The following is a 14,718-nucleotide window of genomic DNA, read 5'->3' as shown; positions in this document are numbered from 1 at the left end:
CTATTTTCTTTGAAAAGGAAACAATGCAATCATGTAAATACAGGGTGGTTGTAATTAAACTTTTGCTACTTGAGAGGCCGCCCTTTAAAATCAAGTGATTGCAGGACAATGAAACTTACAAGTGGAAATACTTTTCAGGACATCCAGAAGAGAAATAATTAATAAACCATTGAAAGAAACACAAGAGGGTAACAGCTGATAATTGTGTACCATGCTTATGTTCCAGGTTACAAACGCTGCGTAATGTGACGACCATCTGCATCCGTAACAGCCTAGAACTACACTAGACACTGCTCTACTGCTGCCCGAAACATCTCAGGTGGGATGCTGGCTACCTCCTTTGCTATGCTCATCTTCAACCTCAAACTTGTGTTAAAGTGTCCCCCTCAGGTAACCCCACAACCAGAAATCAAAACTGGTGATCTCGGTGGTTTGGAAGAATTGGCCTAGGATTTAGTTTTCTCCAAATGTGTTTACCAGATCCATACTGACTGACTGCGACTATAATGCAACTGATGCTTGTGTTTCAACCCTATGATGTGATCCAGTATCAGAACCTAATGGCAAGCCACGACACTAACATTACTAACAAATCAAATCTTTCAGCACACCGCCTGAACATCGTTGATAAAGTTGAGTACCCAAAGGGTAAACAGTTTTTGCCTACACCGGCTGAAGTAGTGAAAATTTAATTATAACCATATTGTATTAAGCTACTAGGAGGGGATAAACCTCAGCTACAGAATGTGAGGAAACAGTATTACTGGCTGACCTGCTGATTTATGAGGTTACATTTAGTTACCACAAATAGTAGTAGTTTATTGTTAACAGACTACATAGGTTATGTTCCGAAGAGTTGTTTCTTTTTTATTAATGTATACCTTGACTCATTCTATATCAAAAATGGCTCTGAGCACTATGGGACTCAACATCTTAGGTCATAAGTCCCCTAGAACTTAGAACTACTTAAACCTAACTAACCTAAGGACATCACACACACCCATGCCCGAGGCAGGATTCGAACCTGCGACCGTAGCAGTCCCGCGGTTCCGGACTGCAGCGCCAGAACCGCTAGACCACCGCGGCCGGCCATTCTATATCACCGACAGTTTTCCAATTTCCTGGTGTCAACTGAACCTCATGAATTAATTGATGCACATCGCACTCATCCTCCTACTACCTATGATTGTGGGCCATCAATGCACTAATGTGGCATACACATAAGAGAAGCTTGACAAACATCTTCATCAAGCACTGCAGGCAATGATTTCTACTTGATGAAGTTGACTACATCACTTGTTCAAGTCTTGCTCACAGAAATGGAATCATCTAGCTGACATGACAGTTGTAGATATGTGTTGTATCAATCGCAATAGTACAACCCCAGAAACTCCAAATTTAAATTTCATTATCTGCAGTCGGGGAACATTAAAAAAAGTTCTAACCTCCACATATGATGAAAAAGAAAATAAAAATATCCTCCATAATCGAAATGTTATGTTAATGTTCAAGAATCATTTGATGGATCAGGAAACCAGAGGAGAGACAAGTGCAAAATGTTGTTGTCAGTTACTTTATTGACATGTCAGAATGCTGGATGATCTTCTGCATTCTTTCTGCCATAACCACAAAGACAGAGACAGCAAGAAAATATTTCAAATACATATATTGCCGCTGAAGATTTTGTTTAAATAAACATTTCCATAATTGGGAAGATAGGATCAAGAGGAAAGTGGTGGTGGTGGTGGTGGTGGTGGGGGAGGGGGGGGGGGGGGTGGCAGCCGCAGCAGGTTGGAGGCGCAGAGGAAAACTGGTATGAAATACGTAACAGAAAGAAAAAATAGTAAAATTTTTGGCAAATAACATGGTTACTATTAACTTTCATATGTACAGTTCATGATTATTTTAAGTCACATAAGGAACCCATTTTATGTGCCATTTTGTTTTTCATACGCAACTGAATTTGTGACAGTAGCTGCTGTTACTACATAACAAGGATAGCAGTCCAAACAGAGATATTCATTTCTGAACAAATATTTATTTTTTATGAAAATATCTAAAATGTATATCAATTGTTAACAGCGATAAAATAGCAGTCATTTGTCAGCCTTAAGACAAGTAACTTGCACTGCAAGTCAATCACAATATAAACTATGCACATGAAGAGAGAATGAACTCTTATCCCTCAAAAAGCTGCATTAGAAAAACATAAAGTAATCAATTGATAAAAACTAAATTAAAACATTTGATGTTAGAGTGGTGTCAATCATCTAAATCAATACAAACAATCTCTTTACAGTGTTCTGTACTCTTCTCTGCCTTTGTACTAACTTTTTCTTCTTCCACACCTGATTGGCTTGCAGTGCAGTTGACATCAGTATTTTTTCCATTAACCTGACTCTGAGTTTCCTCAGAAACTGTTTTACTCTCAACATTACACTTATCAGAAATATTGCACGTGTCTATTTCATTACTAACTGTTTTTTTTGGAATTATATGTCTTGCCTGTGGCAACTTTTGCCCTCTGGCTGCAGATACAAGAATAGGAACTCTTTTCTTCTGTACAGGTTGTGACTCTGATGGCTTGATGAGAAATGTCTTTATTCCGAAACTAGGTCTTGCTTCAGGCTGTGGCTGCTCATCTTGCTTCAGCTGTTTCTGGCACTCCTCACGAGATAGTTTCTTAGTGAACTTTGTAATTGACATGGAAACCTTCGGTTCCGCCACTACAGCTACTGGAGATGTCACAGGAGAAACCTCTACAGGTTCACGACGTCGCGGTTTCAGGTTGTACTCCCACTGTTTGTTGCCCGCCATTAAATCAGGAAGGCCATGGGCTGCTCGTGTCTCTGGAGGAACGTACCAGCAGTTACGGCCAAACAAAGGGCCTTCGTCTGTGCAGGTAGTCCATGAAGCCAGCTCCCTGATCTTCTTCGAGGTACTGTTTTTCGATATTGGGAGTGCTGTCTCAGTTTCCTTTTTTTCAGATGCTTTCTGTTCAGAGCTGTTTGTTTCGCTCCCTACCTTTTTGTAATAGGCAATAAACTCCTTGACAAGGAAAATTATCCCATTGGTGTTTCCATGGATGAGCTTGATGAGAGCTGGTACAGCTGAAAAATAAAAGGTAATTCAATTGGCACTACAGTATAATGTTTTAGTACAATTTTTGGAAATAAACTACTGATTAATGAGTCTTATTGGACAAATATTGCAATGCAACACAAGGAGAGAGGGAGAGAGAGAGAGAGAGAGAGAGAGAGAGAGAGAGAGAGAGAGAAACATCTGTAAAACTAATTGTTCATATGTGACATTACACTCCAAGATCAGGAAACACTATTTATAACAGTCTTTAAAAGGCTGAAATAATGAAATGATCAAACACAGATAGCATTTGTTATCACGTTTCTTCTTAGAGATGCAAAACAGGCAAAGAAATGTAATGGATTGGAGAACACAGAAACAAATAAGGAAAAAACAAGTGACAAGTCTGCAACAGTCAGCTCTGAGATATTATTTTTTAAAACACACAAGTTTTTATCAACAGACTTTGTCAGAAAAAAAAACACACAACATTCATTCACACACACACACACACACACACACACACACACACACACACACACACACGCGCGCGCGCGCGCGCGCGACCACAAACTCCGGCAGCTTGGACCAGAATTCTGGTCGCCATGTGTGAATGAATGGTATATGTCTCACTTCCTTTTTCTGATGAAAGATGTGGCCGAAAGATTATGTGTAAATGTCTTTTAATTGTGCCAGTCTGCAACTTAATGTGTCATCTTTACAGATGATTTTTCTTAGCACATAGCTCTGTACCCAATTATTTAACAATGCAAAGGCAAATACTCTGCTTGCTGCCAAATATCATGGTCGGGCACCATTATTCGAGAAACTGCTCTGTGATACACAAAAATGATTTCACACTGTGTGGAAGAATTAGCGTTTAATGCAAATATCTTGTGATTCAAATGATCTGCTGAGTGTCTCAAAATTGTAATTGAATGTGAATGTCATTACAGCACAAAACATACAGTTTTGCACATTTTCAGTCCTCTATATATTGTACTGAGTGGCAAGTAAAAAAAGATTTAAGTGACTGGTAAATTGCATTTATCTTTTTCCAACTCTTGGCATCTTTTACCAAAATTAGAACTCCTCCCAAAATATACTGAACAGGCCAATTAACACAATTTTCTTTCTATACATATGTACATAATGTGAGTTGCCACTTGTTCAGTTTCATTTCTCATGTTAGTTTCCTTACACATAAAATCTAGAAATTTGAAAATATGACTTTCCACCAACACAGAATTATATACAAGGCAAAGGCAATATACAAAACATAGTTCACAATTGGATGGATATGAATACTTTTTTCCGAAGAAGTAAAGAACCTTCGACATTTCTGATACAAAGGCCGAACAGTTGTAGTTTCTGCAGAGGTTTCAGGGTTTTTTAAGTAGCAAAACATAACAACTGTATTAGCTATAGTTTTTGTACATACTTGATAAAATGTTAACACTTCTTGAGACATACAGATCAGGTGTACACTGGCCACACTTCAGTGACTTCTGTTAAAAAACTTACAAATGGCACTTGTCTTTATTTTAAATATTACTTTGTGACTTTGGCAGACAGATTTACAAACGGGAGTCACATGAACCTTGTCAGTTTAGTGGGTTTGCCACAAGCAGCGGTAACTATGTCATCATGTGACTTAATCGTGCAAGTCGGTCAGCTGGGGAACTACAGAGGTGGCAATATAACTGCCCGCTGAGCAGGTGAAAGCCAATTCTCTTCAGGCAGCCACCTCGAGCAGATCACCGTCAGCTACACTAAGCCATCACCTTCTCATCGTCGCAGCCAGTGCCACTGGGCCAAGTACGACATCGCTTCAATCCACTGCAAACTGCCTCTGTCAGCAGTGATAAACTGAGGTGACACACAAAGTAACATTTCCTCTGGTTGTCTGTGTTACGATGGCTTCAGACGGGTTCAACACTAATGAAGCTAGCTCACATTACTATCAAGTGTTGTAGTATAACAAGACATTTTGTTAGGAAATGCCATGGTACACTAGTAGGCTCTTCGAAAAACTGAGGATATTCATTTTATGTTACAGACTGAAGCAGCAAATAAAAATTTGTACCAAGGCTGCAAATAAAACTCAGCTCTCCTGCTTACTAGGTGTGTGTGTGTGTGTGTGTGTGTGTGTGTGTGTGTGTGTGTGTGTGTGTGTGTGTGCGCGCGCGCATGCTTCAGTTTTAGGGTGCAAAAACAACTAAGGTCATATGTGCCCATGTCAGAAACTTGGGCCACTAATGTGAAAATGACTTAAAAACAACTAATTGTTAAGCCCAATCGATGGGAGGAAAGAGAAATAAGAACAAGGACTTCCTCTTAGAGAAGGTCCACAAAATATGCCAGAGAGACAACATAGGTTCTGAACTAAAGACTAAATGTCCTTCACCATATTGCTATAATGGATAAAAAGTAATTTGCAGTCGACAGCCCATGAATTGTTCAATAAAATGGCTTATAACTCTGACAGCAAACATACATTAGAACGTAAGTGCTTAAAAAAAGGGCATTTGGTCAGGAAATGGCAAACCGTCATAGATTGATGACAATGAGCAAAAAGTGGTGGGGCATCAGCGCTTAACAAATGGCAATGGCTACGACAGTGCCCAATACGTAAACCAGCTACAATGATCTCTCAGTCAAAGAGTTGAAAGGTCGAGCAAGCTGCTGGGAGATGTTTGATTCCCCAGAGCTTGTTTCCATGAAGGATATACCAGTGGTGATGCCAAAGTGACACCACCTGCTGACAGATGGCAACACAGAGATCATCAGAAGGAATGGAAGGACTAGTAGGCCAAGACAAGAGGACTGCAGCCTTGGCAGCAACATCAGCGGCCTCGTTTCCAGTCAGACCGATGTGACCAGGAACCCAGAAAAACAACACACTGGCTCTCTCAAGAGAAAGCAAGTGGAAACTTTCATGGACCTGTTACACTAAGGGACTGTGTGTGCGCACAGCACACAGAGGCTCTGAAGGGCACTGAGAGAATCGGAGCAGATGACAAAATTGAAAATCCTTTGTCACTAGATGTACTGCACGGCCTGTTACAGGGCGAAGGGCTCTGCTGTAAATTCTGAGCAGTGTTCCAGAAGTAGATACCAAAAATTGTCGGTTCCAATGGCGAAGACACAACTGACACCATGATCAGTCCAAAAGACACCAGTGTACACAAAGCTACTATCAAGAAGTTACATGTGAAGCTGGAGAAACTTACAGTGATGGATCGACACATGAACAGTTTTACTAGGAAGTGAATGAAGTTCAGGGTGAACATGGGCCGCTGCAACAAGCCAAAGTGAAGGGTTCACACCCATTGGCAAACTGGCAGTTCACGTGAATTGAAGCAGAGCAATAGCTGAAAGCAGACTCCAGGAAGTAACAGAGGAGAGGGACGCAGCCCATACTGGTGGTCAAAGGAGTCGTCGAAGAAGGAGGCATAGGATGGGCGGTTGGGCATGGCAGACAAATGGCATGCGTATCTGCTGAGTAGAACATCAGGCCAGTATGACAGCAGTAGTTTGCAGCTTCTACATCGAGATTTTCAACTGGGCTAGTGTAAAAGGCATTTGTGGCCATACAGATTCCATGTTGGTGGACTGTATTTAGACGGCACGAGATGGGCGGACATGCAGATTCATAAACAAAACACCTGTAGTCTAGTTTCAAACCGACAAGGGATTGGTACAAATGGTGGTCTGAACCACTCCCCAGGAACTACCACTTAGGACATGTTCGACACTGAGGAACTGGGTACAGTGGGCAGCCAGGTAAGACATGTGGGAGGAACAAAAAAGTTTCCTATCAAGCAAGAGTCTGTGGAATTTCGTAGTTTCAATGAACGGAAGAGCAACAGATGCAAGATGTAAAGATGGGGTAAGAAACCCACTACGATGCCAGAAATTCATAAACAATATTGTCAGTGGAAAAGCAAAAGCCTGTTGATGATCCACAAGTAAAGATAATAGAGACATTGCTGAAGACACCGTTCGAGGAGCCAAGTCCATGGAGAACTGCAATAGATGGGAAAATCATTGACAAAAAGGGAGTCAGCGATGCCCAGTGGGAGACAGGACATAATATGGTCAACTGCTACAGCAAAGAGGACAATGCTCAGGACGGGGACCTGAGGCAACTCTTTTTGCACTGAGGCAACCAGTTTTATCTGGCTAAAGATGTCTGACATGGCATAAACCATACATACCTTGTAAACTTGATCTTTTAAAAATTCCTGAAAGAACGGGGCAGGCGGCCTCGGAAGCCCCACGTGTAGAGTGTACAGAGGATACCAGTCCTCCAGCAGATGTCGTAGGCTTTCTTCAAATCAAAAAACACGGCCACGGTCTAGTATTTCCGCAGAAAACCATTCATGACATTGATTGACAAAGTGACAAGATGATCAACTGCAGAACGGTGTGCCTGAAATCCATACTGCGCAGTGGTTAGTGAATTGCGAGACTGGAACAACCGTACCAGCTGTGCCTGTATCATATGTTCAAATCACTTTGAAAATACAGCTGGTGAAAGAAATGGGGTGATAGCAAGAAGGAAGGTGTTTGTCTTTACCGGGCCTAGGTCTGGGTATGACAGTGGCTGCACACCAGCGTTTGGGAAATGTGCTATGCCCAGATGCAATTGTATGAATGAAGGAGAAAGTGCTTGCCTGTAAGAGTAAGGTTCTGCAATATCTGAATCGGAATATCGTCCAGCCCTGGGGCAGAGGATATGGATGAACTGAGAGCATGATCTAGCTCCCTCATAGTAAAGGCAGAATTGTAGCATTCACGATTCTGAGAGAAGAAGGATACCACCTGAACCTCCTCCACTTGTTTCCAATGGAGGAAGGCTGGGTGATAGTGGGTAGAGATTGAAATCTCAGAAAAAAAGCGGCATAAGGTCCAAGGGGTCCACGATGACATCATCTGCTACAGTCAGGCCAAAAATTGGGGAATGGAACTTGGTTCTAGAGATCCGAAGGAGGTTGGCCCACATGATGGAAGAGGGAGTGGAACTGTTAACGGAACTAGTATATGAAATCCAGCTAGCTTTTTTGCTATCCAGAAGAATGTGACGAGACTGTGTACGCAACTGTTTATAATGAATACAGTTTTCCATCACAGATTGAAAGTTAAAAATGCAGAGAGTGTCTCTCTGAGTGCAAACTAACTACGTCACGGCATGCCTCAGTCCACTAAGACACCACGATACGGTGTGGGAAAGATGAAGTGCAAGGTACAGAAAAACCTGTTGTGGTAAGGATAACATCAGTGAGGTACTCTACATGGTCATCACAACTGTGGGAATGTTGTTCGTCGTAGGTTGTCAGGGAGGAACAAAGCCTCCAATCAGCTTTTGAAAGCTGCCACTTGGGTTTACATGTAGGTGGTATCGGAGTCAGCAAACATATAGCACATGGGAAATGGTCACTCAAGTACAGGTCACAGAGAACGAACCACTCGAGACAATTGGCATGGTGGGCAGTGCAGAAGGAGAGGTCCAAACAGGAATAGGAGAGTGTGGAGTCTGAAAGGAACATGAGTGTTCTAGTGTTAAGGTACATGACGTTGAATTGATTGGGGTTGCAATGTGGCAACCTATATGTGTCGTGCACTGGGAGAGCAAAGTCCACATCAATTGCCACTTTGCATTTTTGAGTAATGACAAGTAGCAGCAATGATGTGAACAAATTTACGATTCATTTTGCTATGCTAACAGAAGTGGCTAAGGGATGGGCAAAGAACAAGTACTGCATTGCGGTAAGTGCAAATATTTTTGCGGACTGAGTTTCAAGTGGGATTTTACTCAGGGAGTCAGTAGCGTGAAGCCAGCAGTGCTTTAGCTCAAAGATCGAATTTTACAACCTGCAGCACCCCAGGAGGGGCTGGCCCTTTGAGGCAGTCTCCAGTGGCAGGGTTCTGATGTGGCCCGGTGGCATGCGGCATTTCTGGTAGAACACTGCAAGGCAAGCAGAATGTCTCCCTAAAGTGAATAACACAGGGAGATGCTGCTTCCACCTCGACTGTGTTACCCTGGGCTCATAAAAGCGTCGCAGGCGACATAGTCAGCAAGGAATTTATCTCCACGATAGCCCACTCTATATTTTTTGAGTGTGGGAAAGAGGACTGGATTGTGTCCATTTAGATGCTGGCGCCAAGGAAGTGCCTGGAAAGTTGTTTGGTCGGGCAGCACTCCCACAGGCGACTGCGATTGGCCAGAACAATGTGACGTAAGCAGTGTTTTCGGTGCACTCACACCTGAGCAGGAGAAGCGCTCACTGGTGAAAAATTTATTAAAATGTTGTGATCGGACAGCCACAGCAGCAGAGCGGCAAGTTGTGCTAGATTTTAGTAGAGGAGGAGGAGGAGATTAGTGTTTAACGTCCCGTCGACAACGAGGTCATTAGAGACGGAGCACAAGCTCGGGTTAGGGAAGGATGGGGAAGGAAATCGGCCGTGCCCTTTCAAAGGAACCATCCCGGCATTTGCCTGAAGCGATTTAGGGAAATCACGGAAAACCTAAATCAGGATGGCCGGAGACGGGATTGAACCGTCGTCCTCCCGAATGCGAGTCCAGTGTGCTAACCACTGCGCCACCTCGCTCGGTCAGATTTTAGTAGAAATGAGACACTTGCAGAGTACCAGGTGATAAGGAGTAATTGTAGAGTAGCTGTGTACCTTATCCAGAACTCCAGATAATTTTGCGAAATTGTGTTGTGTACACATGCCGCTGTGGGCGACTTCACACCTGATTGGCATAACAGGATGCCGAGAACAGCCACCTGGGGAATATCAGAGAGGATAAGAGCAGAACAGGTAAAATACGCAGCTCTAGCCATAGCACAATCAGCCTTGCTGTTTATAAAAGTAAAATGGGTGGCCATTAACCCATTGAGCATCACAGCACATTCTCATATTATTTCTGTGATAACATACTGATGTACTTGACCTAGAACCTTGTGGTCTCATTCAGTTAAGGGGAAGTGATAATCCTCATTGCTCAGTTTTATAGTTGTAGATTCATGTTAAACTCCTTTTTCTTGATTAAGATATTAATCTGTCCACATTCAACAGGAATCACCTCGTTAATGTGATTTATAAGTATATATAAATTCTCAAATGGAATAAATTTGATTATCTTTCCCAATATTTCAGACTACATATATTGACACGCCAACCCTATCCTACTACCTAGTCAAACATTTTGGTGGGGTTAACTTGATATTAATAGTTTGCATGCATCACTACTTTCTATGAGGCAAGTGACTTCACCCAATCCAATTTTTCAATAGAGGCCTCTATTGCAGTCCGATATCATTAAGTGCATAAGAATTGCATTGGAGGAATTTATAGTAGAATTCTGAGTTCAGTAAATAGGTCATTTGCATAACGCCTCACGATAGCAAAAGAAACTTGGAGGTCACTTCCAATGGTCATCCAAGAGGGTACCCTTCGGGCAAGTTATGGAAGAGAGCCAGGGAGGATACTGTGCATCAAAGTCACTGAGCAGGGAAAAGAGGTGAGTGAGTTGACAAACTGGAGGAAGTCTTCCCTCGTGACACCCAATGATGGAGGGATGTAGGCATTACAAAGAGGAAAGGCGAAGCACGGAAGGTAAATAGGGACTGCAACAGCTTGCAGCCGGATGTTCAGTGAGATGGTATAACTATAAAAGTCATCCAAGATGAGCAGCAGGCCTTCCCAATAAGATGGTATGCCGTCCTTGGAGGTAAGGTCAAAGTGAATTGGAAAGAAATGCGAGAGATCAAAACAGTCACAAGGATGCAATTTTGTTTCCTGGAGGTAGAAAAAAAGTGGACGCTGAGATTCCAAGAACAGCTGTAATTACTCCTCGTTGGATCTAATGCTGCAAATGTTCCATTAGAGGACAGTCATGAGGTGGAAAGGAGAGGAGGGAAGAAATGTAGGGCTGTCAGCTCGGCAGCTGCTGAATGCCAGCCTTCGACAGCTCACTGCTACAGGGCGCAGAGGCTGGAAGATCCTGTTCCGTGAGGTCTACAGAGACATCAGCATTCTCACTGGGTCGGCCTGAGGATCCGGGACGCAAACACGGTTGGCAGTGAAACCGCACTGGTGAAAAGGTGAGTGTGAAGGGTGAGTGTATCACACAGTGACACCATTGAAGAGTATAAGAGTATCTCCGAGAAGTCTTCGAGACTTTGCGGTTGGCAGATGAAGAGTCATATGTTTGTTGGCTAGAGGGAAGTAAAAAGTTTTCACAGGAATATTCCTTCTGTCCTTTCTGGCCTGCCGGTTGTGTACCAGACGATTTCACCACTGGAGGGGAAGATCTGGTGGCTTGTTACACAGCTGGAGGAGAAGGAAATGGGACTGCTGCCACGACATTGAGCAATTTTATAATCATGGTGCTGAATTTGATGTTGCAATTCAGTGTGGCCACTTCCTTTGTGGAGCGAGATGTAGCGAGAACAGTACTTAAGTGCCAGATGATGAAACAGTGTTTTCGACTAGTCAATAACTTCCGAGTGACAGGGTAAGGCACTTTTTTCTTCAACCCAATCTCCTGGACAGCCTGCCCATTGAGATACAGGGACATAATTGGGATGAGGCTGCATGGTTGCCATTGAAATTGATACAGCGGGGAGATGCAGGCAGGCAATCGCCATTGTGAGCATCCCTACCATAAGTAAAACGTTTGGCTGTGTTTCAACAAGACAGCCGAGTGTGGTTGTAACATTGACACTGGTAGCAGTGCATCAGGTTTGGAACTGACTGTGATGACTTTATAACCGGCTTTTATCTCTGATGGAAGCACTACTCTATCAAATGAGAGAAAATGAGTGTGTATAGGCACTAAGGTTGCTTCAACCTTTTACCTTACCAGATGGACTGCACTGGTGCCCTGATCAGACAGGTAAGTGGATTTCTCCCTTGCTCAGACCGTTGAGCAGCCTAGTGTAAATAATCCCACATGAAGAATTTAGTGTTCAATGGGCCTCGACATCAAAAGAATACCCATGGAGCAGCGAAGCTGAGCAGGCAGCTGAGCTTGAGAATCACAACTGATCTCCAAAAGCAAAGTGTCATTATGTAAACTAGAGCAGGATTTCACAGGGCCTGCAACTGCAACAACACCTTTCTGAATTACAAATGGATTAACTGTAACAAAGGACTGACTGTCTTCAGAATGTGATCCCACAAGGAACCAATATGCAGCTGGCAGTCTTGGAATCTTTAGCTTCAGTCCATTAACGTTTAGTAGACAGACTGACATTGTGATCGGATCATTATGAGAAAATTCCCCATGATTGCCTGCATCTCCGATGGTGCGCTCCTTCTAACTGGGGGCCTCACCCTACTTAGGTGATTGTTCAAACCTCAGGTCACAACTCCCAAACTCCTGACAGAGGGACAAATTGCCAATTTGAGAAGCTAACATTTCAGGCAATCAATGTGTGAACTCTAACTGTCGATCTGGGGCTGGGAATTATGCATTACCCAGCCACCTGTTAAGCATCAGATGCACAGACTGGCCTTCAGGAGCACAAATGGAGGAAGAAGAGAAAGTGGAACCTCAAACACCGAAGCGGAGGAAGAATAGGAGATGGAATGCAACTGAAAATTCAGAACACATTTCCAAAGAGATCTCTGATATGTTCCCCAAGGGAGGAGAAAAAGAATAGCAGAAGGATAAATAGGCAGCACGGAAGGAAAAAGGTGTCCAAAGGCTGACGACCCACGGTAGCCAAACACGAGCTCACCAGAGTGTCGTGAGCCCCCTGGGGGATTAGGCAGGTGCATCAGCCACTAAGCCGCCTTGGCGCAGCGATTCGCACAACTGCACAGATTCCCCTGGCACGCTTACATCTTCTATTCAAATTTTCACTGCTGCCCCAGTGTACTTTAAATTCCCCTTACTCACAAACAGAACTGCTGAGGTTTTCTATATTCTGGAATAGCACCTCAGCATAGAATGTAAATGGGCAATCCAGCCTGAAAACCACATGCATGTACTTATACAAATGAACTGACACAGTTTCAGAGACTTTGCTGATTTGATTTTATATATTTGGACTGCAGTGGCGAGCGAAAATTTGTACCACGACTGGGAATTGAACCTGCGTCTCTGGCCCACTAGGCAGGTGCGTTAGCTGTTCCCTCCTAGTCTTTAAGAGGCTTTTTTCCACCCGTCGTGCAGGGTATACGAGACATGTGAAATACCCTCAGACTTCAAAAACAATGTAGTAATTCTAATTCCAAAGAAGGCTGATAATGACATGTTAGTGCAAGCGACCATCAATTTAATAAATCATGGATGCAAAATACTGACACTACTTATCTGCATAAAAATGCTACAACTGAGAGGAGCGAACCTGGGGAAAGATTGATTTGGGTTCAGAACAAATATAGGACTAAACAACTCGATTTAGATAATAGACTGAAAAAAGAAAAATCTACAGTTTTGGAATCTACAGATCCGGAAACATTATTTTATTATCTAGCAAAATGTTTACAACTTGTACACAAATTATGGTGCAGTTGTATAAGGCATGAAAGAGAGGCTGTAATTGGGATGAGAGTGAAAAAGGTTTGTAGCCTGTGCCCCACGTCTTTTACATACAACAAACACTGAAGGAAACCATGGAGAAATTTGAAAAAGTAATTAGAGACTAGAAATATAAACTTACAAATTTGGTGATGATATTGTAATTGTGATAAGAGTGGCGGAATACTAGGAAGATTAGTTGAATGGAGTTGATAGTGTCCTGAAAAATGTTTAAAATGTGAAATTCAACAAAATTGAAACAAGATTAACTGAATATATTTGAATTAAAGAAGGTGAGACTTAGGGAATTAGATTAGAAAATGAATCACTAAAAGTATTAGATGAGTTTTGCTATTAGGGGGCAAAATAACTGGTGACAGCTGAAGTACAGAGGATGTAAAATGTAGACTGGCGAAACTTGTTAATGTTGAATACAAATTTAATTGTTGGTGAAAGTATTTTCCTGGAACGTAATGCTGAATAGAAGTAGAAATTGGACCATAAACAGAACGGACTTGAAGAGACAATTCCCTAAGTCTCACCTTCTTTAATTCAAATATATTCAGTTAATCTTGTTTCAATTTTGCTGAATTTCACATTTTAAACATTAGAAGAGATTAAAACAAGAAAGAAGATTACCATGGTTGGCTGACCATGAGAATAAAAAGGAGATGCCAGCCACTCTGCAACACATTAAAACCTCCACCCTAAAAGCACTAGGGTGGAGGACACAGGGGCACAAAGGACATTCACTAAAAATTAGATCAAATGATAAAGCCAACCCTCAGGAATAAAACGTAGAACTAAATCAGCCGATGAGGCGTTGTCAGATAAAATTAGCAGCAATGAGCCTGGTAACCAAAGATTTTGTTGCAGGGCAGTCAGAGTAGGACAGTGCACCAGAACATGGGCCACTGTCAACCAGGCACCGCACTGACACTGAGGTGGGAGATAGCCGTGGGTCGCCCAAGCGTGGCCAATGCAGAGCCGGCAGAGAACCACAGAGTACCTGTGAGAGGCCCTCATCGAGGACTTCCACACATTCTTATTCTCCTTAATGGCATGCAGTTTGTTGTGCAGACTGAGATTATAGCATT

General features: G+C 42.6%; 1 protein-coding gene across 2 annotated transcripts in view; it reads right to left on the bottom strand.

Moving 5' to 3' along the window:
* Positions 1-1,557: 1,557 nt before the first annotated feature.
* LOC126094917 (chromatin assembly factor 1 subunit A-like) overlaps positions 1,558-14,718 on the bottom strand; it is a 96,777-nt gene continuing 83,616 nt past the window's right edge. For both annotated transcript variants that reach the window (XM_049909563.1, XM_049909564.1), the window contains exon 12: positions 1,558-3,110. In XM_049909563.1, coding sequence (XP_049765520.1) covers positions 2,263-3,110 — 848 coding nt within the window. In that variant the 3' untranslated portion in view covers positions 1,558-2,262. The remainder of the gene's footprint in view (positions 3,111-14,718) is intronic.

This window comes from Schistocerca cancellata, chromosome 8, assembly GCF_023864275.1.
Source record: "Schistocerca cancellata isolate TAMUIC-IGC-003103 chromosome 8, iqSchCanc2.1, whole genome shotgun sequence".
NCBI lineage: Eukaryota > Metazoa > Arthropoda > Insecta > Orthoptera > Acrididae > Schistocerca > Schistocerca cancellata.
The sequence above is the reverse complement of the archived record's forward strand: the minus strand, read 5'-3'. Positions and strand labels throughout refer to the sequence as shown.